Here is a 25,960-nt window from a genome sequence, read left to right as displayed (position 1 = left end):
TAACGTCAAAGGCAGCTTCTTTTGCTCTTGGGAAGCTTTTGTCTGATTCGGTTCACTTTGAAAGCAATGGAGGTGATGATGATGAAAACTTCATCTCACCACATTGCCTGACAACTCTCTCTCTCACACACAATTTTGTTCTGTTTCAAAAAATTTCAACCTCCCCTTTTTGGGGTTTTGGGGTGTTTAATATGCTACAAAAATTGCAGCGGTCACTTTCTCACTTCTAACCGTATCTCATGCTTTTTGTCCCTTGCCGCAAATTCATGCCTTGCCTCCTCACAAGGGTTCCACATGAATGGTGCTTTAAAACCAAACAATAAATAAAATAACATTTAAAGTGCACACACAAGACACAGACAAAAAAACAAAACACGAGTAATATATCTTGGATATGATCCAGCATGCCTCATGCCAGACGGGCAGATTTTGTGTTTAAAGCATTGGTTAAACGTACAGTTGTTACTGTACACTCAAATCACAGCTTCTCATTAATCTTTGCTGGTCGGATATTACGTACTGTTCCCATTTTTTAATCTATATATGCCTATGTAACCTATGTGTCACCCTCCATAAACATGAATACCATAGAATAACATATTCAAGACAGCCGGTAAAATAATTTCATGACCACTTCAATTCATGTGCAATAGTAACATTTATCTTTATGTATTTCCTTTTAACTTTAATGGAGTTTCTTTATAAGCAAAGAAGGGTAGCCACAGAAGTTGTGGTTGAAGAAAAAGGTAGCAACCTCGAACAATTTCTACAATCTCAAGGTTGTTAATATGGTATGAGGACATGACTTCCATTAGCATACGTAATTTACATAAGCTGACTACTAATTTGATAGATACAAGAACAAGGGGGAAAACCTATGGGTTACTATGCAAAGAAAATTCAAAAGATGGTGTAAGCCAAGACGCGTCATAACGATGCAATAGAGGTCTACAATTTCAAATCAAGTATCGAATCCTGGCATTGCAAACTGGGAACTGAATGTCTCAACCCGATTTCTAAGCTCAGAAATATCTTTATTATTCTCAAGACCCTTGAGAAAATCTTTGCATGATTTCCCATGTTCCCTTTGCACAATGCTGGTAATCTGAGCTGCCCTCAGAAGAAAATCAGATATGGTCTCAAAATCTTCCTCTAAACAGCCTCTTGATGTCATTGCAGGAGTACCTGAATACCAATGAAAGCAACATGAGAACAAAACATAATAGAGAAAACCCAAAAGTAATACGTTTTAGCAGCAATAGCAATGAAATGGGCTTGAAGTACACACAAAAATGTGACTTGATAGATTCACATGAGGAAGTGGTAGACACTAGACATGATAAATACGCATTTCTTTCATTCTACCAATCAATTCCCTGGAGAATATAATATTTGAAGGACTGTTTACTAAATATGTGGAAGCAGGAGCTATTACAATTGAGTGTTCTTAAGGAAGTCTTGCTGCTAAACACAGTCATAAGCAGAGTAACAAGCATGGACCATGAACACTTAAATGCTAACCAAATGGTATGACAAAAATGTGATATTGAACACTCAGCTGGAAAAACTAAGTAGATTGAAATTATAGTGCGCTATACTAATACAATAACTTATAAGACGTTAGGTACTCACCAATTCTCACTCCTCCAGGAGAAATGGAACCATAAATGGCACATTTATTGAGAGTGATGTGACACGCCTCACAAACCTTTTCATAGTTTCTATCTGTAATAGACAGTAAAATTATATAAGAGTATATTCATGTCAATTTTAACGATATAATTTGTAAAAAACTGGAAAAGGAGTCTTCGAATCATGAGTAGTGTACACAGAACAAGCATAATGGAATTTAAAAATTGAAATAGTCGTTAAAACAGATACATACATTAGCATATTTACAACTCAAATTCAAACAATAAATGTTAACACTTAATATCTATTTCTTCTTTTCTATTATTTTCTTTTGCCCTGTTCCCTAATGGGATGGATCCTCTCCTACATAGCAGTCACGTTTAAATATCGTTTTGCATCTCAATAAATAGCAGATGATTCTCATCTAATATTATTTGTCAATTGAATTTGCAAGAAAAATCCCATATTAAATTCAAGTAGCAATTTCATGCAACCTATGCTAAATCTGACCATCATGATTTATTTAGAAAACACAATTTCAAGTTAATATATTTAGAATCCAAGACATAGCCTACAAGTCCACAGCGAATTTAGCTTTTCTAAAGTGAGTAAATGTGTAAAATGAGAAAGTATGGGTATATCTACCATTAATTTAAAGTAATTTAAGTTTATGGGATCAATTACAGTGGAAACACCTTTACTTTCTCTCTTTACACATCTCTTCACTTTAGAGAGGTTAAATCTATGCATGGCCTTGGGCTGACCAAATATCTTGATCAGAAAGCCAAGAAGGAAAAAAATTATAAGCATGGCCTAATTATCAAAGCAACTGATATAGCAAAAACCATGCATATAAGTTCAAAAGGGACAAATTTTTAATACACCCATTTTAACCCTTGGCCAATTTAGAAACCTTATGCATGAGCATCAGTCTTTTCTCTATTCTCTCTTCTCTTCAATGTAACCGGTTCCTAAATCATCCATGTACAACTTGCAAGCCAACCCCTCTTCAAACATATTTTTCATCTTAAGGTATTAGTTCATCAAGTCTCTTGGCCTTAACTTTTCCGTATGTCTTAAATATTATCCCAATCTATCTTAGTTACTGTGATAGAAACTAAGGAGATTAAATTAGAAAATACCTCCTAACTGAAGAAACTAAGTATCCAATCCAATTACACAAAGTACATATGAAGTTTGATGGCCAGCTCAACAGACATTACAAATCACAATAAAAGGCGGGCTGTGTTTAACTTTTGTTTCATGTTCAAAATTTTGAAAGAACCTAAGGGTTATGCACTAGCAAATTAATCCTCTAGGGAAGAAGAGTGATACTGCTATGTTTAAACCACATGGCAGCTAAATGAAAACAGGCCAAATCAAAGAAGCTTACATCGTAGAATTTCCCCATTTATTTTTACAATGCTTACTTAGTGGGATAACATATGGCTTTCGTTTCAATACATAAGCGGTGAGGTCCATAATTTTACACAAGCTCTGTGTCAATACATCACAAAATTTGAAAACTATGCAGTGCTCTAACTAAACACTAAAAACATTGTTGTGATTTATTCTATTGAAAAAGAATAAAATATAACTAAAATAAAAACATTTGATTATACGGCTTCTATGATTTTATATAAAATAATAATTTGAAATTAAGATTAACATGCATAGAAATACATAACAAGCTCAAGTAAAATAAGCATACAAATTTGATATTGTTAGGGACAAAATCATAACATTTAAGCAACTTCTGTACTAGCATCATTTCCCATCTCCAGACATCAGTACGCCAAAATAATAACTAATTATTATTAATAACGGGAAAAAAATAATTCCAAATTCAGTTTCAATTTTAACATAATTTATAAGAAAAAGACAGGTAGAAGTGAATTACCAATTAAACCAAGTGCTGTTAGATCCCATAGCAAAAGATGATTGTCGGTCCCACCTGTCACCAATCTGAAATTTCTTCTCAACAAGGCCGAGGCTAATGACTGCGCATTTCTCTTCACCTGCTGCATGTACGCTTTGTACTCAGGAGTTGCAACTTGTTTTAAAGCTATGGCAAGAGCAGCAATATGATTATTATGGGGGCCTCCTTGTAATGATGGGTACAAAGCAAAGTTTATTTTCTCCTCAAAATCATAATTACTATCGTCTCCATGATTAAGAACAAAACCTTGCCTCCTCGGTTTTGCCCCCCTTCTATAAAAGATGATACCTCCCCTTGGACCTCGGAGACTTTTGTGAGTAGTTGACGTTACAATATCACAGTAATCAAATGGACTAGCTACTTCCTGTAAAACCCACTGTTAATATACTTAAAACCATTTGACACAACCATTTAAGACATAAAGGACTGTCAAAACTACAGCAGAGTTGAAACGCATGGCAATTTTTCAATTAAATATATTATTAAATGAAGCCAAATGGAACCAAATTAGAAACACAATTTTAATCGATGCATATTTTGAGGTCCACACAAGCAATTTAACTTCCAGCCAGAACATATACAGAGGCGATTCATGAAAAAAAACAGCCTTGTCTAACTGGTAGAGGTCGGTTACATGAATCTACCATATCAAACATGCTAAGGGTAAGTTCGGTGCCCTTAATGAAAAGGAAAACAATTACATAATTTCCAGTAGAACTTCCATTCACAAAGGTAAATTAATCGAATTTCAAGCATAAAAATATTCAGCGGGGGATAGGGAAAAAAAAAAAGAGGTAATTTTTTGCTTTTGGTGTCTCCTGGTTGCTACAGGCCTATAAATAAAAAAGTAATCTTTATACTTGACTCCATTAGATCATATTGCTAGTGGATTCAGCTCCCTCTAAAACAAGGAGAAAGCACTGCAAACAAAGAGTATCATCATTTGAGATTCTAACAATATCATAGTCTTTATATTTTAGCATGTATGTAATCACAATCTCATTGTAGATTTTCTTACTAATACTTGTAACTGCACTATATACTCTCTAACATGCCATCCTTACATTAGAGGAGTCAAATTCATTTCCTGTACGTGCCATAGCACAGGAGTATAGATAGAAACTCTATCTGAAGAGTTTGATTCATAGTAGAGGAGGACAACAGACGGCTAAAGTATTTCATGCAACTCTATCTTACTAGTTCTAAAGCATACAAAACGACTACCTCTACCCTCCAAAGAAAACCAAATCAGAACTCCACTCACCTTTAAAATTCGTAAACAATCATGAAATCAATAATAACTGAAACAAGAGAAAAGACAGAAAAAAGCACCTTAGCCGCCACAAGACCACTGATATGCGCCATGTCACACATCAACACTGCCCCACACTTGTCAGCAACCTGCCTGAACCTCGCATAATCCCATTCCCTGGGGTACGAACTCCCACCGCAGATAAGTATCTTGGGCCTAAAATCCATTGCTTTCTCCTCAAGCTTATCGTAGTCTATGTAACCACTCTGAGGATTAACCTTATAGGGCAAAGTCTCGAAGAAAATAGAAGCAGCAGAAACCTTCTTACCCCCATGAGTATAATACCCATGACTCAAATGCCCCCCAGAGGGTGAATCCATACCCATAATCCTATCCCCGGGATGCAAAATCCCAGTGTACACGGCAAAGTTAGCAGAAGTACAAGAATAAGGTTGGACATTAACACCCCAATTGTTAGGGTGAAGGTCAAAGGCCAACAACGCACGCTGGCAACAGAGAAGCTCAATCTCGTCAATGTACTGATTTCCTGTGTAGTACTTGGCCCCAGGCATTCCCTCAGAATATTTATTGCTTAAATGGCTTCCTAAAGCTTCCATCACTGCCCTGCACACGAAGTTCTCCGAAGCAATCAACTCTATTCCCTTGAACTGTCTTCGTTTTTCTTTCTCCATGATTTCAAAAATCTGGGGGTCCGCCACTCCCAAAGGCTGGTTCCACCATCCCACCGAAGAATCCATCGCCACACGCTTCGAAGGGAAACAGGGTTGTTGATGTCCTTCTATCTTCCTCTTCACCCGCTGGTCCATGAAGTTAATCGTCTCACCGTTGTCTTCTTCCTCTTCTTCTTCTTTGAGGTGTCGGAACCGCCACGGAACAGAGGTGTCACTGAGAGGAGCCGCGGTTGACGACGCGCTCAACCCGAGAGAGAGACCCGGTTCCATGGGTTAAACCCGAAATCACAAAATGGGAAAGGGGAAAGTTTGCTTTTTGACGGGAATTGAGGTTATGGGTTAGTGCAACAATAACAAGAACAAGGAGAACAGGGGAACAGAGGAACAGGGGACGGGAGAAAACAGGGGAATGCTGAAGAAAGTGTGGGTATAGAAAGTGAATGCATTGGGAGAAAGAGTGATAGATGAAAAAATGGTGCGTGTGAGGTGAGAGAATGAATAGAAGAAAGAAGGAAAGGAAGGTAGATAAAGAAGGGAAGGTGGATGAACCTGGATGCGATTAGGGAGAGAGCAGAGTGTTATGCTGCGGATGGAGCAATGAAGGAATTCAACGTGGAAAATAAAATTGGAAAATATAAATACTAGATTAACCTTAATTACAATACTTAATAATAGTAACAAAAACTATCAATGTTTTATGGGACCATGTGATTCCACATCTGGACGCAATGAGGTCTAGGTTCACTTCAGATGTTCTTGTGGATTGTGGTCAACCATTTACAAGATTGTCGTCCAATTATATTTAATATTCTTCTTATTTTTCTGCTGGCAGAGGGAAGTTACCTTTTTAATTTTCGTGACTTTGGGTAGCATATTTTTGTCATATAAAATGCGATCCATTGGCTTTAAAGAATCATAATGTCCGTGCAAATGACATCTGTTTATGCGACAATTCTAATAACTTGGCTATGTTCAAGTTGACCATGGTTCAAAGATGTATGGCTGCTATGGCTTCTCTTCTATCAACCGGTGCTTAAAAGAGACTCATTAAAATATATTTCTTTTAAAAAATTTAATCATGTAACATGTTTCTTCCTAGATGATCATCCATGGTCAACTTGGAACATTTTTCCTCTAACTCCTTAATTTTATTTCCAACAAAGGAGTTAGCCTACAATGCCTCCTTCAAAGAGCTACTTGGTTTCCTTCTCTAAAAAAAAGTAAGAGGCATTTGTTGTGAAGGTATGATTGAGGACATTCTCAAGGAGCTATTCTTGGATGTTTGTGGAAGATGGTGCGGAAGTTTAATGGAAGAGATGAACAAGATCCTCCTGAGAGGTGTGGTGACCTTGAAGGTGCATGAAGAGTGTGGAAATGGGGAGGTTCGGCCAGCCCCTTTGAAGGTGGTGAAATGAAGATTAAAACCTAGAAGCTAGGCCAGGAGTAATGTATGGCACTAAATTGGCAGCATAACAATACTCTATTCAATCTTGAAAATACAAGGTGTAGGCTCCTCTTTTTATAGGCTAAAGAGGACCAGATTTGATGACCTAAATGCTACACAAATGTAAGCCAAATGAAATGTAAAGAAGTGGCACATGGAGCACATGGCACATGGGTGCACATGGCCCTCCAACTTACACATGGTCGAACTTGATTAGTGAAGGCTTCTAGAAACCTTTAGCTAATCAAGGTTAACTCTTCCTTAATTCTAATGTACAGAAAAATAAACATTTGTCCACATGGCTATGCTATTTACACCCCAATTAAAACTAGGTTGCACTTGATGGGCCTTCACGGAACATGTACCAATATGTCATTCTCCATTCATAGTTTGATCCAAGTCTTCTTGTCCTAGACGCTCCTAGCTTGGTCTTAGACGCTCCTAGCTTGATCTTAGACACTCCTAACTTGGTCTTAGACGCTCCTAGCTTGATCTTAGACGCTCCTAGCTTGGTCTTAGACGCTTCTAGCTTGGTCTTAGACGCTCCTAGCTTGATCTTAGACGCTCCTCGCTTGGTCTTAGATGCTTGGCTTGGGTCTAGACGCTCTTGACTTGGGGTCTAGCCTTTCATGGGAGGTTGTGCTTGGCCCTCCTCCATCAATGATGATGGTGTTGAAGTTGCTTGTTGTTGAGCAAGGAGAATGTGTTGAAAATGTCGGTGGTTGTGGCGGTGGTAGGATATGATGGTAGTGGTTGGCGATCATTTGTGGTGGTGTGACAATTAGAGGTGATAGTTTATTGGTGACTTTTCATTGTTGTGATTTTCATCTCTGTATATACGTGAAGGTGTGTATTATGGATTGGATAATCTGGTGCATCTACAGATTGTATAATCCATAAGCATTAGAAAAAACAATTATCTTCTGAATTTTCAGAACTCCAACCTAAGTCCAAATTAACATACCGGATTATGTAATTCATAATGCAATTATGTATATCGGATTATGCATTGTTATTAAATCTACCATTCACTCATCTTTAAAACAAATTTTTCGTGATTTTGAAACTAGTTTAGAAGTTTGGGAACAAGCGAAATTATTATTCCCAAACGTCTTGATGGTACAATGGATGAATATTTGGGTAAACTACATGCTCTTTTTCATGATTTTAATGAATTATTACCTCTTGCCTCCACTCCTACTCAAGAACTAGAGCAACATGTTATTGGGCTTACTAGCCTTTCTGATGATTATTCTCATGTTTGTTATCAGATTTTGGGATCTCCTTTTGTTCCCAATTATACTTCTAATTGTTCTACCCTTCTGTGTGTGTCAGGTAAACACATCACTGATATACCTCTTCCAATTAATGACTATTCTGCTTTAATCTTTCAACGTTATGATAGTTCTCGCCCTTCCAAGTCGGGCAAAGGACGCACAAGCATGACCATTGCGACAAACTTGACCACAAAATTGATCGATGTTATGCCTTACATGGTTATCCTCCTAGATTTGTTGCGATTGTCAAGAATGTTCCTGTGCAACCTTCTACCATGGACCTTACTTCATCTGATATCTCAGGTCAACCTGCAATTTAATGAATTTCTTAAATGGTATGAGGATCATCAGAACTCTGGTTCCACTGCTTTTGTTGCACATTCAAGTACACCTTATGTTGGCCTTACTCACTCCAATTCTTTTGGTCCTTGGGTTCTCGACTCAGATGTCACTCATCATATTACTAGTAATAAATTTTTTTTCTTCTTCTTTGTCTACCTTCGATTATTTACCAACCATTATCATGGCCAATGGCTCTAGAGTCTCATCCCATGGTGTTGGTACTATTCATCTTCTTCCTTCTTTATCTATTGATAATGTTTTTTTATGTTCCTAGGTTTCCCTTTAACTTATTATCCATTAGTCGTCAAACTCGTTACTTTACCTTCTGGAAATTTTGTTGTTGGTTGCAGGTGGATTTTTGCTATTAAAATTGGTCCTGATGGTACTATTGATCGTCTCAAAGCTCTTCTTGTGGCTAAGGGTTATACCCAAATTTTTTGTTTAGACTATGGTGATACTTTTTTTCCAATAGCAAAGATGGTTTTATTTCGTTTATTCATAGCCATGGTTGCTCTTCAACAATGGTCTCTTTATCAATTGGATGTCAAAAATGTCTTTCTTAATGTGGATTTGCAAGAATAATTTATACAAAGCAACCTCCCGGCTTTGTTGCTCAGGGGGAGTCTTCTGGATTGGTATGTCGTCTCCACAAATCCTTATATGGTCTCAAGCAATCTCACAGGGCTTGGTTTGAAAAATTTAGCAAAGTTTTCCAACATTTTGGTATGACTTGTAATGAAGTAAATCTTTCAGTTTTTTATTGTCACTCAAGTGTTGGGTGTATCTATCTTATAGTATAGATTGATGACATTGTTCTTACAGTCAGTGATCACCATGACATCTTACAGGTAAAACAACACCTTTGTCAACACTTCCAAAGCAAAGATCTTGGCAAACCCAGTTATTTCTTAGGGAATGAGGTATCCCAATCAAACAATTGTATTGTTATTTGTTAGAGGAAGTCTGCATTGGATCTTTTGGAGAAAATTGGATTAATGAATTCAAAATTTGTTGAGACACCTATGGATCCTAATGTCAATCTCCTACCTAGTCAGAGGAAGCCTTTCTTAGATCCTGAGAAGTACAAAAGATTAGTTGGAAAATTGAACTATTTTATTCACTTGTCCAAATATTTCATTTGTTGTTAGTGTGGTGAGTCAATTCTTTAATTCACCATGTGTTGATCATTGGAATGCAGTCATTTGTATATTGAAATACATTAAAGGTTCTCTTGGAAAAAATTTGTTATATGGTCACAATAATCATACTAGAGTTATATGTTATTCAGATGCTGATTGGGCAGGATCTCCGTCTGATAGAAGATCTACTTCTAGATATTGTGTTTCTATTGGTAATAATTTAATTTCTTGGAAGAGTAAGAAACAAAGTGTTGTGGCAAGATCTAATGCTGAAGCGGAATATATAGTTATGGCTTTAGCTACTTGTGAGCTTATTCGGCTTAAACAAATACTCAAAGAATTGCAATTTAGAGAAGTCAATCAAATGACACTCAGTTGTGATAATCAGGATGCTCTTCATATTAGCTCAAATCTTGTCTTTCATGAAAGGACCAAACATATTAGATTGATTGTCATTTCATTCGAAAAAATATTGTGTCCGAAGATATCAAGACTGAATTTGTTAATTCAAATGATCAATTAGCAAATATTTTCACCAAATCTTTATGAGAGCCTAGAATTTATTATATTTGTAACAAGCTTGGTACATATGATTTATATGCACCAGCTTGAGGGGGGTGTTGAATGTAACGGACTTAACCCATAGTTTATATTATTTTATTATTATGTATTGATTATGTTATTATTCTCATCTATAAATAAAGATCCATATGTGTGTATTTTACACAAGGGATATCAATCATATATTATTTTTTTTCATTCTTAACGATAATGAATAATGTCAAGAAGAAAGAAAAACACAGGATGAAAAACTGATTGGGATGTCGCACGGTGAGAGAACAAAGAAAGAACGAGGTAAAAAATTTTAAGGTTTTGGGCTTTTAATATCTACTATGGAGTGCCTAAAGAACATATGGGGGTGCAGGAAAAAGCATCCCCTACCTTGGGTGAGATCACACCCTTTTCCACCTTTGACCTTATCTTCTACACTAATACAAAAGTCCAAGATTGAGCCTTTATGAATGCATTCAACTTATACAATTCTTTCTTGGTTAAGAGACTTGTGCATTGACCATCAACTATAGTTTTTTCCCTACTGATAAGTGTTCAATGCAATAATTGGTATTAAAGTCAAGGTCATGAGTTTGATTGAGATAACATTTTTTTTTAGTTTATGACTATCGTTATATTTTCAATAATGCAAGAAACTTAACCATCTTAAATAATAAATAAAAACAAAAAATTGGAAAAAAACTAGATTAGGCAATGTTACACTTGAAATCTTATACTAGTTCACTCAAAAATTGGGCTAGGTATTTTAACATATAAAGCATTTCTCTAATCAAATATTTATTAGAGTATTATTACTTTCACTTTTGACTTACACCGAGCACACAAAGTCGCTCCTGACTATTCTTTCTTATCTCTCCTAAGATAAAAATCATATAGTTTTTAACACCAAAAGCCACATTTAGTTTTCCTGAGTATTTTATTACACCAACTCTTGACTACAACAAAAAAGTTATTAAAAGATTGTAAAGAAAACTCTCATTTAAGAGAGGATATAAGTTATAAACATTCTTTGTCAAGAGAAAAAAATACTTCATAAAGTGAAGATTTTACAAATAAAAGACAATCTTTTTACCCATTAAATGATTTATTAATCTTGCACTTAAATTAGCTTTACAATATTATTGTTTGCAGAACACTTAATTCCATTTGGATATGCATATAATTACTCTACAATACTATAGTCATTTATGCATGGGAGAACTTTTATTTATAGATGTCTTGGAAAGGAATGTTGGAGCTTGCATGTAGATCATTGCCTTGTGTTAATGCTTTATCAAAGGTATGTAACCTTTAGTTGACACCTTCTTTAATTGCACTCAACTTGTTATGTGAATGACAACTTTATCTTTGGATATTTCATCATAATACTTACAACACCAACTTGAGCATACAAACTCATAAAAGGGTGAAAAATAGTCCGTCTTGCAAATATACTTAAGGCATATTTAATTGAATCATGAAAACTTAATATTATTTATTATTAAAATCATGGATTGTCTTGACAAGATTATATTGATTGATGAGGATTAAAATTTCTATGATGAATCGTTTATCCATGTATCATAAAATTTATACCTTAACAAGAATGATAATGTGATGACAAGTATACTCTGAGAAAATTTCCTAGTCAGTAGTCAATGAGGTAACTTGTAAAAATATTCAACATCCCAATATCTTTAGTGGTCATCTTGGACCTCAGACACATATGATAACAATCATTTGGCTTTACCAACATATTGCAAAATTTCACCTTTAAAAGTTTTATATGACACATGAACAATGTGAATATAAATGTTATTGATTGACCAATTAGTGATAAATGTCCAATAAAGTCTCTCTACCTTGTACTATAAAATTGAAGGATTCTTTTAGTATTGGATTTAAATGAAGTGCCTTACACAAAACATGGAAAGCTTCTAGTGATGCACAATTATCAAGTGAAGTTATGGTGGCGCACGTTAATCATAGGAAGTACATCCATGGTAAATTCATCAAAAGAGAATCAAGCATGTACCTTTGTTCTCCACCATGACATATGCGGTTGATTGGAAAATATCTTTTTACCGTTATGATGTCATCATTTGCCAAGCTCTTCAATATATTAATACTATCAACAAATGCATTCAATACAAAAGACCACTTGTATTTGGAGAAATGTTTCATCACTTTTGTTTACATGGTACATCAATTGTTCTCTAAGAGATGCTAGATGAGTCAAGTCATAATTAAATCATAATGTTTTGATTCCTACATTATTAACTGTAAAAAGTTATATTTTGATTATCGGTTATAACTTTTAATTTAATAATAAAGATTTGATTCAACAATTAGTATTAAAGCTAAGATCATAAGTTCGATCACAAGTTCGATTTAAGGCTAGGTGAATCAAGTCACTGTCAAATAGTTTGATTCCTAGTAAGACAACTACTAAGGAGAAAGTTGTGACAACTCTCCTCAACCATTATATTATTTTGAAATGATGATTATAAACATGATTTTTTGAATTTCATTTATGTCCACCACTCAAACTTCCTCGTTGCTCACACATCCTAATAACCATTCATTGATTTAGACTCTTCATTTGTATTTCCTAAAGAATATGCCAATGAAGAAGTTTGACATGATAATTGTACCGGTATGGGCGAGGTCGACCCCTGGTCTCCCTGCCCGAGACCCACCTGGTTGTCCGAGACCTGGTCTACCTGACCGAGACCTGGGGAACCTGGCCGAGACCTGAGAGACTCGGCCAAGACGACGAGGCCAACGGTCTACCTGGACGAGACCTTAGAATACTTGGTCGAGACGACCGAGACCAGGGGAACCTGACCGATGGTCGACCCATATTACCGTTAACGCTCAAACCAAAGTCAGTGAAGTTAATCCGTCATTAAGAATTAGGTAATGCAACCCTAAGCAGGGTCCACTCCGATAAACAGGCCCAACAAGGTAGACCCATTAGAATAATATAAATAGCATGCATCCCAAGGAGTAAGGTATGTCATTTATTACTATTCACCTACCAGAGAGTTGACCACCCGCTTTACTGACTTGAGTTGCGGAATGCCTTCGCAAGTACCCCCACCATTCGGTGTTCACCCGAGACCGAGTGCCGAAGGAGAAGCAGGAGGACGAGAAGAATCCTAGTTCATCATCCAACAATCTGACCGACCGAAGGAAGGAGAAGAAGACTTCAATAGTTCTCTAAGTCTCATCTCTCTAGTAAGAACAATAATGATAAAATAATAATTTTTTTCTTTCCAAAATATTTTTCATTTATTATTTTATGTTAGAACCTTGGTCATATGTTTTAATATTTTTTATAAATAAATAAGAGTATTTGAGAAAATATTTTTAATATTTTAATACTTCTTGTACATTAGGACATATTTAGGTAAGTAATCAATTTATTATACTCTAAAGTATCAAAATCATTTTTGACATAATTAAAACACCCTAAAATATTATATGCAGATTTCATAAGATATATTATTAATTAATTATTGATCTACTTTAATCAATGTATTTTCATAAGCATTCTTACGCACTAGTACAAGGTTCAACAAAAATATGATAATTCAAATTTGTAGAAAGAGGATAATCCACTTAAAGAAGTTGGAAACATTTGAGTTTTACAAAATTGATGAGAGTTTGATAAAGTTGATTTCAAACAAGGTAAATGATGTCGGTATAAAAGTAGTCAACCATTAACTGTTAGACAATTCTTTGACCTCCATACCCCTCCCAATGTCTCTCCGCATATTTTTTTTTTCATTTTCAAGTGATGATGATTGATTATGGCTGGTGAAAAAAGTTGATAGTTAAGATATGTTTTGTGATAATTTTACTAATAGTAACATTATTTTTGTTTGTTTATTTTTTTTCATTTTTTTAGAAGCTTCAAAACAAAACAAAAAAACACAAATGTAAAAATAAAGTACAAAAATTATTTTGACACTAAAAAATGTCGAATAACAATCCTCTTAAATACACTCAAATAATAAAATTGTTCTCTCATGACTTTATTATCAATCTTGGTTTCTCTTTCTTGTGGTGCTTGCATGGTTCATCTCTTCTCTCTTATTCTCTCTATTTGAATTGGTCCAATTAATTTCCATCATGGCGTCATGTGTTGTGTTGTGTGTGCTTGGTTACGTTAGAAGCATGCAAACATGGCCTACATCATATGCTTCTTTTAGCATCTTATGTTGCGTCTGAGACACCAAACAAGCATGTACTTGGAGAGTAACGCATCCATTGCATCTGCCAACTCTATGCCCACTATAATATTCCATTTATCCTTTTCACTCAGAATGCGTCTGCTACAACTTCTTTTCTTCTTTGGAATTACGAATCTTCACACTTATATTTCTCATCAATAACTAAAATTTATACCATTGATATGAATATTCTCAACAATGTAACAACACTAATATGATACGTTTTTAGAGTGTTCATTTTTCAACTCAAGAAAAATTAATTTTTTTAACAACGTTATGAAAAACAAAGAATAAATGTTTCTAAAAATCACAAAAAAAAATAAACATCTTGCTTTTCAAATTTCTTAAACACTAAAAACTACCCCTATACTAATTGTCCCAAAGTTTAAAATATTTTTCATCCACAGCCCAGTGATGATTGCTTGTCATTCTCCACAAGTTTCCTAACAAATATTTTATATTCATTTATATAAACTTCTTAATATTTTTATATAATAAATAAAATAAAATTGTTTTTCCATAATTTAAAATTTCTTATATATAAATTAAAAAATTAAAATTAAAAAAAAAATTCTACATTAATTGATTTTAACTTATGAATAAATAAGTTTCATTATGATTTATATAAGTTACTTTCAGGTGATAGAGACAGGAAACTACAATTTTATATTGTATTTTACTCAATTGGCAATCCCAATATCGCAAGAGACAACTTACAGTAAGTTACGTATATGGTTGGTACTATAAGCACTCCAATGAGATGTGAATATTTAAGACACCATAATTTAATGAAGATCATTTAGTATTAAATAAAAAAGTACATAAGAACTTATCAATATTTTGTCTGTGATAATATACCATACACATTAGAGGTGCAGCAAACAACAGAGTAGGAACGATAAGAACTGAATCAAAATTGTGATTTGTTCAACACATAATACCAGAAGACCAGGAACAATAATATGATACGGTGAAAACATGATTCCAGCATAGTATGAAACTCATACCAATACCGAGATATAGATAGGTTTGAATGACTTTAAATAAAAAATAAATTATCACTTACAAGTTCTAGTGTGTAACTTGGCATTGCCTCATGAAAAGGTTTTGCTAGAGAACAATAGAGCGTTCTAACGCTAGACACATAACAGTGATCAGGCTTCATGTGAGCTTCACTTTAGAACTCCACATGCAGTTGATTTTTGGTTGGCTACAAGGCGTTTCTGCAGTTGAGACAAGGAACAAAAATGCCAGAAGAGCTATAGAATGAACCATTTTTGGCTTTTGGTTAAAAATGGATTGCACAAGAAACTCATCGTTCTCTCATGATCAAAATTAATTCCCTTTCTTAAAAATTCAAGTGTGGTGTGGGGCTACACTCACCTAAGGACCAAATACCAAAATATTGAATACTATAAGCATTTCAAGCTGAGCAATGTAAAGATATGACTAGAGTTTTAATGAGTTAAAAAAGTTGAAGAGACTATCTTTCATCTATTCCAGCAGCTGTTGAAGGTTGCTCCATGGAGTTGTCAGGAGACAGTGGAGATTTCTTAGTTCCAGGACCTAATGAAACCTTCACGAGGGCTGGCCTTAGAACTCGATCTCTGAGCAAGAAACCACGTCGGGATTCTTTAATTATAATCCCTTTCTTGAACTCTGTTGACTCCTCACGTGCAATGGCTTCATGTTGCTACAACAAAAGTAAAACAGAAAACAGATTAAACAATAGTCAAGTCACTGCGTGGATGACTTTCTCTAAGGTTTCATCAAAAATGCGTTCAACAAGCAGGTACAATCTACCCATTTTATTTTCAAGCTTATATTGCAATGAAAACTCTTCTAAGATGGGTAAAATGAGGAGAATTAGACAAGGCAAACCTGTGAATAAAACAATATTTTACACTTAACCTTTCCTGATCGGAAAATTACACCTGCCTCCCTACCTCATGCAATATTTTTACACATGACAACTATTATTTTAAAATATTACACATATCTACCTAATTTTTATGTATGGACAATACCTATAATACCTCAAATGGTAAATAGTTGATCCGGTTATTGACATGTTTCGTTTTTAGTACAATGAAAATAAATAACAGTGTAAGTACAAAGATTTATATTTTAATTTCATTAATTTTGTTTGAATCCCTTTAATGGTTAAGCTAATTGAGCATGTGTTTAGTTTTTAGTATTTGTCATGTGTATTCATTCAAAATAAAATTAATGTTAATATGGAATTAACCTTGAAAGTAAGGATTTTAAATTTACAAAACAAAGGCAAAGGATAAAAGTTCCCTTCAAGGTTGTTTGCATATTAAAGTTAATTCTTTCTTTAAGAACAAACACTGTCGATTACTAAAGACCAAACTCGAACAAAACTACGAAATTAAAGTTTATGTACTAAGACTATTATTTTTTCCTTATTGTACTACAAACAAAATATGGCAAATACTTTCTGTACTGAACTCATTCTTTACCCTACCTCAATATAACAAAGACGGAGTAAAGAAGGTTTAGATTTCAATAAAAAAAAATCCAAGTGTAATAATTAATAACCACAGGTGTTTACCGTAGATACCCATGGTAAATAATATGTTTAAAGTTCAACCTGTTCCTTTAGCACAAGAGTACAGTTAAAAAGGCAATGTGTAGTCTTTGGGATTGTGATGAGACAACCAATACAAGAATCATACTAGCTATAAGAAAATTAAAAGAAAAAACTTAGAGTCTTTTTAATTTCCTTCTCTCCTTTTTGTTTTATGTTATCTGATCCTAGTTTTCTTTCTATTTTCCAAGGTACTCTGTTCAGGAGTCAATTCACCACTCTTTTAGAAAACAGAAATGTGCTTTGGGAACAAACACTTTCAAATGTACTGAGAGTAGAAAATAGAAAATTGTTGTTGAAAACAGAAAACAAACCAGGGCTAAAACTCTAATTTGTAAATTTGTTTTCAGCTTGACCTCGTCAAGGCATCAGATATAACAAATTGATAGAGCTCCTGTTATTCAAGGATTATTTTCACCAACAATACTTAAACAAGAATAATCCCACTCATATTACTGGTGAAAAAATCCCAAACAAAAAATTTATTTGATTCTTGCAAAGATTATCCTCTTTAAGTTCTAGAAAAGGAACAACTCCAAACAAACATCTCATTTAATGGAATTTTTTTATTAATTAAAAATGTTAGTTGTGAGTCCAAATGCATTATGAGCAGTTGTGCACCTTATAACCATAAATCCAAAACCATCAGGGAGTAACTAGTGATAAATTTAAATATTCCAATGCAATACTTATGGAATATCTCCCCATATAAAAGTAACCTAACAAGCAACACTGTTCCCAAATTTAACCACTCATTGTACAAGGTACTCCATATATTGATTTGATCCAGATTCCTAGAAAAATACAGATCAATGAATGCCTTTTTCGAGAAAAAAAAAAGTAATACTATAAGAAATTATATTCTTGTATCCTCAAATCCTGAATGTAAAATCACTAGTTCCTTTTCCTTTTAGTGGTGGGCGGGGAATCTGAGAATCATGGTCTAATATAGAACACAGCAAAAAATTGAGGCATCGAAATTGTTTGCAATACCAATATTGTTGGCTAGAAATCTGACTCAAATTTTAAGGCTACTGGTATATTAAATCCTAACAAATTTTCTAGGATTGTCTATTAATAAAGGAAATAATGATCAATGAGTTTGGTCCATCTTAACCAATTATTTAAAGGGAAAAAAGGTCCATCTTAAATCTGATAAAATGCTATAGCGGGATAGCCATTATTCCTAAATTTATTTATATAGCTTACATTGCATACTATGCACATATAACTTCTCAAAATTATTAAAAATTCATGGCATTCATAATAAACCATAAAAAGTCAGAGGTGTCTTAAAAAACATACAAGTAAATACCAATCAGAGTAAATACAAGGTTATTAACCTTCAAAATCCAAGTCATCTTTATTATTTTCACTACACTACAGTTTCAGCTTTCATTTTTTGGAAATTCAAACCCCAAAAAATAGTCCCCCCCCCCATCCAACAAGCTCTAACGTCTCTATTCAGTGGCCTTTTGGGAATAAACACACAGTATTGCTGTCCTGGCAGCTGAGGCTGTTATTCAGCCTTTGGTTTGGTGCAGCAGCCCACACAACTATGCCACCATAGATTGCCATTTAAAACTGTTTAAGATCAATCTTAAGAATCAATGTTAAGATTATATTATTGAATTTCATCAATTACATTGTTCTGCACATTGCTTTAATTATTATTTTAGCTATTTCCTACTCAAAGTCCCTTTGCTTCATTAATTGCACTAATTTCATAATAGAAATAATTTTCTTCAGTCGATGTAGTAAATTCAACCCTAGGCACCATTGTACTCAAATTATTTTCTATAGAGTAGTGATAACATTTGTTGGATTACACAGCCAAGTACCAACTCAGAACAAAAGGAAAGAAATTTCGCACACAAGACCAAAGGTGTTTGTAAATATTACTTACCAAGGGATTAAACGGCTTGCCCACTGTTGCTACCACTGAAACATGATGACTCCTCAGAATCTCTACAAATTGCTTGTAAATGCCTTGATAGCTAACATCAATTTTCTTCTCTTTCTCTGTTGCTGCTTTAATATGCTGTTTTGTTTTCTCAAAACTGTCCACCATCAACAAAAGCTTTTCAATGAGTTCTTGTTGGGCATCAGATTGGATGCTAAGTCTTTCTTTGTCAAATCTTTTCCTAAAATTGTCAAAATCAGCTTGTAATCGAAAATATCTATCCTTGGAAGTAGCTTTGTCTGCTGATAAACTTGATACTTTCTGAATCAATTTATTTTTTCTATTTAGTTCTGAATATATTTTCTCTTCAATCAGAGCAACAACATTTTCATCACCATTAAAAAAGGCTTCCTTGTATGCTTCAAGGAGGACCATTAAACTGGGTAATGGCTTTTTATCTTCATCACCGTCTATCCCTCTTAAATCTTTCCGGGTCTCACCTGTCTCATCATTTCTCTATGAAGGACAAGAGAAAAAGAATTTGACTAGGTTAGGTACATAAATATAAAATATAGGATCTTTAACAAGTGAAACAAAAATAAACTACTGCACCTTAAAATAATCAAACATCTCGAAGTTCTGAAGTGTAAGAACAATATGTATAAAAATAAAATAAAATGGGTAAATTTTAAGTAAACTATTGTTCTATTTTTATTTTTTTTGTACTAGGATACCCTCCTGCAATCGATAGTGCAAGAGACTAAGTATCAGAGGTACAAGAAGGCAAAATTGAAACATTGAGGATTCAATATCTATGAAGACTATCAGAAATGCTAGCAACACATTTCACATTTCTTTAATGCAATTTTCTTACTATATGAAAATTACTAGAAATTACAAAAAAGAAAATGCAGAATCTCACGTTTAATTTAATGACTCCCTGGTGATTAATAATGTGAAACAACATAATGGTGTGTGAGGATGTGTGTGATAGCACTCCTCTAATCCTATTATGACAAAGTAGCAAGGAGAACAGTACTCGTGACAAATCCAATATGCAGTAAATTAGAATAACTAATTATCAAAAAATGAAAAATTGTAAGATTTGAACGAGTGAGAGCGTACAGTTGGAGGGGAATCTTGAGAATACTTTAATGGGGTTCTTCGATTGAGAGAGGAATTTAGAGGGCGTGGAAACCCCCGAAATGGAAAAGATATGATTTTGGGTTTTAGGGTTTGAAAGGGCTTAGAAGAGAAGGGAGTAGAACATGGACAAGAAGCCAACAGAGATTGATTGGAGAGAAAGGTAGCCATTGATTGCTTCTCTTCTCTTGTGCTCGTCAGAGGGTAACAAGACACAGATACTTTCTGTTCGTGCGTTCTGGAATGTTCTAGGATGTGTATTTGTTCAAACCAAGTATCATTGTTCTATTTTTACTGTCTTGTCACATTCATTTTTTTTAAAATTAAGTTAATAATTTGTTAGTGTTTATGTCATCACTAAAATCAGTTTTAGTTTCTTTTTAAAATTTTATTTTAATTTTTTTGAAGTTATTTATAGCAACATTTTGTGTTAATTAATATTAATACAAGCAAGGATTATTAAAAAAAAAGGAGTACCTACAATATATTATGAGTTATTGTTATTTACAAGAGAGTCACTTATTCCATAGAAAGACTTTAAATATAATTCATGCACACAAACTAATTTTTAAGGTGAATTTTTTTACAATAATTATAATTATATATTTATTTGTTGTGAGATATGTAATAACATATATTATAAATATTTAGTTTTGTTTCACTTTTTTTTTCTCATGATTGTGATATATGCAGAGGATTGCTCTATGTTTTAATAAGATGATTTTTTTCTGTCTTCCTTTAATAATTGTTTCTTCCTTTCCTCTTCTGATTTATGGTTATGCATGAGTGATATTTCAATACGTTAGATGTTCGTAAAAATATGCTTGAGTGAATCTAACATTATAATATAAAAAGAAAAGATAACCCAATACAAAAATGTATAGAATATAAAAATAAAAAACATAAAAAAAAATATTGTAAAAAGTCACATTGACTATAGCCAAATTTAGTATCACCTTTAACAAGACAAACAAACTTTATTTTATCTATAATTAAGTTGATGAAATATATTCAATTTTGTATAATATAGTATGATAGTTTTCTCTCTGTGCATAGTTTAAAAAAAAAACTAATGAAGTTAGTGAAAGAAACCTCTAATTATTATAACTTTCATGGAGTTTATATAGTGAAAAAATCAAAACAAACAATCCCATTCTCTTTCTAATACCTTCAATCTAAGTTTAGTCTATCTTTTGAGAACACTTAGACAAAACTTATCTTATAAATTCACCTCTCCAAATATAGAATTGTCTAAAACGATTTTCTCAAATATTTGGAAGTGTGTTAAGAATTTGAAAAGTTTGTATGAATACAAATACTTAAAATATTATTTAAAGAAACAATTAAAAATACACTTGAGTTTCTAAAAAAATACTTGTAACTAAAAATACATATAAAAAACTGGTGTGATTTGGTGTATTTGTGAATAATTGATAATGTAGTTTTAGTAGAGAAAACAAATCGGTATACAAATACTTTTTAGATCTTTCGTTATCTGATTTTGTTTAAGTGTTTTCCAAAATTTACTTTTTAGATGATAAAAAAAAAGTAAACAAAATTCTTTTAGCTACAAAATGTTCTTCTTTTCAGTGCCAAGATGTTACTCGTGAATTTTAAAATCCCTTTAAGATATTAAGAATGAGTATTTGGGCATGATTTAGATCTAATTGTACTCACCTTCTATTGGATGGGACTAGATCAATTAAAAATATTTTGAAATATTTTATATTTAAAAGTTTTAATAAGTTAATATTTCAAAGAAATATTTAATTAATAGAAATAAAATTAATTAATTAATAGTTATATTATTATTACTTTCAATATTAACATTATTTAATAATTTTGGTCATACCAGATTCATTATAAAAAATCAGTTACCCCTCAGTAGAAGAATTTAATTGAATCTAATCTCATTAATGAGGATCAAAATCAATTGCGTATAAGATATGTAAAAATGGAGACATCAAATTAAGCAGTAAACTAACAAAAGAATCATTTGTCCAAATAAAAAGAAAAATAGTATTCAGAAATATCATAAATTGTGCAGTAAGAAAAAAAAATGACATAAATTGTGAGATATAAAGGATTTGTTTTTGAAGTATTGCTTAGTCCAGGTTCAGAAGGGTGGTCAGCTTCCAGCTGGGAAGAAGTTCCTACCTGGATGAAAAGCAACCACCAAAGTTAGTAAAAAAACATTTACATGCTTTTCAATTACATCAAACTAACCAGGGTAAACTATTCAAATAATATAAAGATTATGCCAAATTTTCATGTTATAAAGAAGTCCCCACACCTTTTATCCTCTCCCAACAAATTTTATGATAATCAAAACAAACATTCCTCTAATGTTTTTCTATATATATGTACTAGGCACTTGGACGGAACAATCCTTCAAATTATACAAGTTGTACATTCAAACAACATTATAAAAAACAGAATACATGTAACTGAGCTACATAATCCATATTTTCAGCACAAAAATGTCAATAAAGCATCAGTAGCTGATTTGTAATTGTTGGCAGTAAGAAATTCAATTTACTCGGATATATGCATACCTGTACAGCTACTTATATGTATCGTATAGTCACAGTCACTTTCACAAGTAAGAACCCTTATATTCCAAGGCTTTTTTATCTCCTGTGCTAGCGCAACCAGTGCCTGTCAAACTACTTTGAACAGGTTGTTCTTTCCGAATGACTGCACCAAATAGCTGAAATGAATCAGACACCGGTTTTGTTGAGTTGCTTTTGTGATTCCCAACAGTGTCTATGACACAGGAATGCAAACTGCTACGGCTATCAGGGGATGGATCTATGGACAAATTATTCAGCCTTGAAAATGTGCTGTTCCCAAAGGAATTACACATACCCAGATGAGACATGTCCCTTGGATAACTGGAAAAACTTGATGCAGAAAATACATCATGCCTGGCTCCCTGCATGCCAGCAGGAAAAGTACTATAACTCCACAACGCTTGATTCAGGTGTCCCATTGCTGGATTAGTGAATCCGGTCATAGAAAAGAGGTCTCCCTCTCCATTAGCATACACCCAAGAACCATTAGCAGTTCTAAGCCTTTTTGGTGAGGGGAATGCTGAATGAAGGGCAGGTGTGGTGGAAACAAGTTCTACCTGCCAAGGGCTAACCCACTTTGCATTCTGCAACCCTTCAGGTTCATCCCATGTAACCTATGATAAATAGCAGTATCAGTCATTTGAGAGAGAAAATAACTTCTTGAAGTACAACTTATTTGACAAATAGTTTCTTTCAATAAAAAAGTTTTTTGTTACGGTATCCGAGACTACACATTAGAAATTAAGGGCAGTCAAACTCTAATTACAATTGTTCCATGCAAAAGTGAAAAGGCAGTTAGATACATGCATGAACAGAGAGCATCCCAGTGACATTTGTTGAGAATTTGACATGGCAAGTATAATCAAGACCGACATATAGTATATCCCAAAAAGGAAACATATATTAATTGATCTTCTGGTAGAAATTGTGACAAAGACTTTATCCAAACTGAAAACAGTTTGGAAACAAAAGAAAAATACTATCCATTGGTTTGATAAAGTTTTGCGAATCCTACCTCATCTAACCGACCCACGACTTATGAATTAAACCCAGCAACGTAAAACATCTAGACAAATGTGTAGAAATTCAACAGGCAGAACAGACAAAGGCAAGACAACAAAAAATGTCACCTCGAAATAGCAGACAACCAGAGTAATCATACTGCCATTTTCCCAATTCAATCTCGTCATGCATTTAACATACATTACCTAAAATGATAAATATAAGCCGCATCGAACCTTCTCCAATGCTTTTATGCCCCAAAGAACGTGTGTCAGTCTTCTGTTCTTATATTTTACCAGCAAAAAGGTGATTATATTTTTCATTGCCCGCATTCCAATGAAAGCAACATTATATACAATGATAGAACCATAAACCACAAAATCATTCTCGGGAAAAATCCTTTATAAGATAAGTAAAGTATAAGTTTCACACTACTACAACAAAAACCGACCCCTATCCAACTAGGAGAATGAAATGGTACAATTAGGGGTTTTCAGCATCAGTTTCTTGTCGAATAAAGTACAGTTCTACAGTCAACAAATGTTAATGAGAAACTTAATCCATGCATAAATGAAAAGTTATAGAGAATCCAGAACAGACCAAGAACTGTATCATACTCGTATAGGTATAGCCAAACATTTTTGCGAGCAAATGAAGAGTTCTAAGCAGATAAGTATCGGTGGCTGGCTAATTAAAAACTATGCAGCCCCACCCGCATCCATCCTAGTCTCCCTTCCTTATAAAATTCAACAAGAAAGAAAGCAAGACTCAGTGTGGAAGTCATCCACAAGTTTTATTTTACCATCTCCACCTGTATCTGCTTTGAAAGCCACTAATCCTTATACCAAAACTTATCCAAGAAAGTAAAATTCATTAAACATAGTACCAACACACACACATACATAAAAGACAAACAAAAGAAATCACGCCATTCAGAAAGAATTGGCCATTATATATTATACCTGAAGCATGCGCCAAGGAGAAGAGCACCATTGGCCATTCTCCTGATATGAAACAGCAGAGACCGTACCCTGAAACCACGTCGTCCTGGAGGAATCATCGGTCTCCACGGACATCTTCACTCTCATTCCATCTCTCCATGCAATCCTCATCGCTGCATCCACCACTTCAGTCTTCACTACGAACTCGGACCAACCAGCCTTGGGGTAATAAACAACCTCAAACTGCATGTTCCGCACCGCCAACTCCGCCGCCTCCACAACCTCCTTAGCCGACAGCTTCCCCTTCCCGTCCCTCGAGAAAACCCCTCTCACCTCTTCTTTTTCCTCCTCCTCCTCCTCCTCCTCATCAATTAACCTGAGTTTTACGCAGCTGCCCCTTCCCGGAGCAAAGCGCGTGGCGCGGCGAATTCCGACTAACAAACGCTTGTCGGCGTTCTTCATGAACAAGACGGAGTCCCCGGCGACAAGCTTCTTGTTGTTGACGAACGTGCTCCAGCCGGTGGTAAGCAGGTGGCGGCGCGGCGTCCCACGGAAAATGTGGCGGAACTCCCAGGTGAAGCCGTGCACGTCAGTGACGGAGAGGTTCTGCACGGGCGGGTCCTCGTCGTAGTCCAGCGGCGGGAAGATGGAGTCCGCGCAAAACCTGGGCACGGAGAAGCCCCCGCCGTTGTTGGCATCAGACGGCGTGAGAATCTTGGCGAACGAAACAACCTCTTTGTCATCTTTTTGCGGGGGAGCAGCAGCATGATTATGAAGGGGAGCAGCAGCAGCAGCGAAGACATTAGCAACAGGTTGGAGAACCATCTTTGCGAAAACCTCATCGGTAAGAGGATCGGCAAGAAATCGAACAGCGACCACGTTGCAGGTAACGAAGGGTCTGGCCAGAACCGCAGAGGAGACGTTTCGCGGAGGCGAAGAGGCTTGATCAAAGTGTCCCTGAGCGAAGTAGTAAACCATAGAATTTGGCTTGGGGATTTCCACAGACGGTCCTGCGCAGGCTTGCCATACCGCCGCTTCCAAAGCCCCGGGCTGCTGCGGCGGTGGTGGTGGCGGTTGCCGAGGCATTGTTCACTCACGGATTCAAAATTAAAAAATTCAGAATTCAGAATTCCTCACCCAATACAGAACATTAAGAGGGTTTGCTTAGGGTTTTGGAACATACGATACGGAATCCAATGGGAGTGTTGTTTTTATAGTGCTAGTGAACCACTGTCTGTGACGGAAAGATAACACTAACTGAAAGATAGACTCATCTCCTC

General features: G+C 34.7%; 3 protein-coding genes across 3 annotated transcripts; all 3 read right to left on the bottom strand.

Moving 5' to 3' along the window:
- Positions 1-734: 734 nt before the first annotated feature.
- LOC137820916 (serine hydroxymethyltransferase 7-like) lies at positions 735-6,178 on the bottom strand. The gene is made up of 4 exons (XM_068625255.1): positions 4,904-6,178; positions 3,533-3,935; positions 1,633-1,725; positions 735-1,185 (listed from the first exon to the last, which is right to left on the bottom strand). The coding sequence occupies exons 1-4, from the start codon at positions 5,783-5,785 to the stop codon at positions 962-964; spliced, it is 1,602 nt and encodes a 533-aa protein (XP_068481356.1). The 5' UTR covers positions 5,786-6,178; the 3' UTR covers positions 735-961.
- Positions 6,179-15,397: 9,219 nt separating this feature from the next.
- On the bottom strand, positions 15,398-20,422 carry LOC137821621 (uncharacterized). Its single transcript, XM_068626303.1, has 3 exons — positions 20,147-20,422; positions 19,025-19,537; positions 15,398-16,200 (listed from the first exon to the last, which is right to left on the bottom strand). The coding sequence occupies exons 1-3, from the start codon at positions 20,333-20,335 to the stop codon at positions 15,991-15,993; spliced, it is 912 nt and encodes a 303-aa protein (XP_068482404.1). The 5' UTR covers positions 20,336-20,422; the 3' UTR covers positions 15,398-15,990.
- Positions 20,423-22,109: 1,687 nt separating this feature from the next.
- LOC137821945 (auxin response factor 17) lies at positions 22,110-25,960 on the bottom strand. Its single transcript, XM_068626762.1, has 3 exons — positions 24,702-25,960; positions 22,720-23,351; positions 22,110-22,321 (listed from the first exon to the last, which is right to left on the bottom strand). Exons 1-2 carry the CDS (start codon positions 25,764-25,766, stop codon positions 22,761-22,763), a joined length of 1,656 nt encoding a protein of 551 aa, XP_068482863.1. The 5' UTR covers positions 25,767-25,960; the 3' UTR covers positions 22,110-22,321; positions 22,720-22,760.

The sequence above is a fragment of the Phaseolus vulgaris genome, chromosome 9 (assembly GCF_000499845.2).
Source record: "Phaseolus vulgaris cultivar G19833 chromosome 9, P. vulgaris v2.0, whole genome shotgun sequence".
Classification (NCBI taxonomy): domain Eukaryota; kingdom Viridiplantae; phylum Streptophyta; class Magnoliopsida; order Fabales; family Fabaceae; genus Phaseolus; species Phaseolus vulgaris.
Note: the sequence above shows the minus strand (reverse complement) of the source record. Positions and strands in the feature narration are given on the sequence as shown.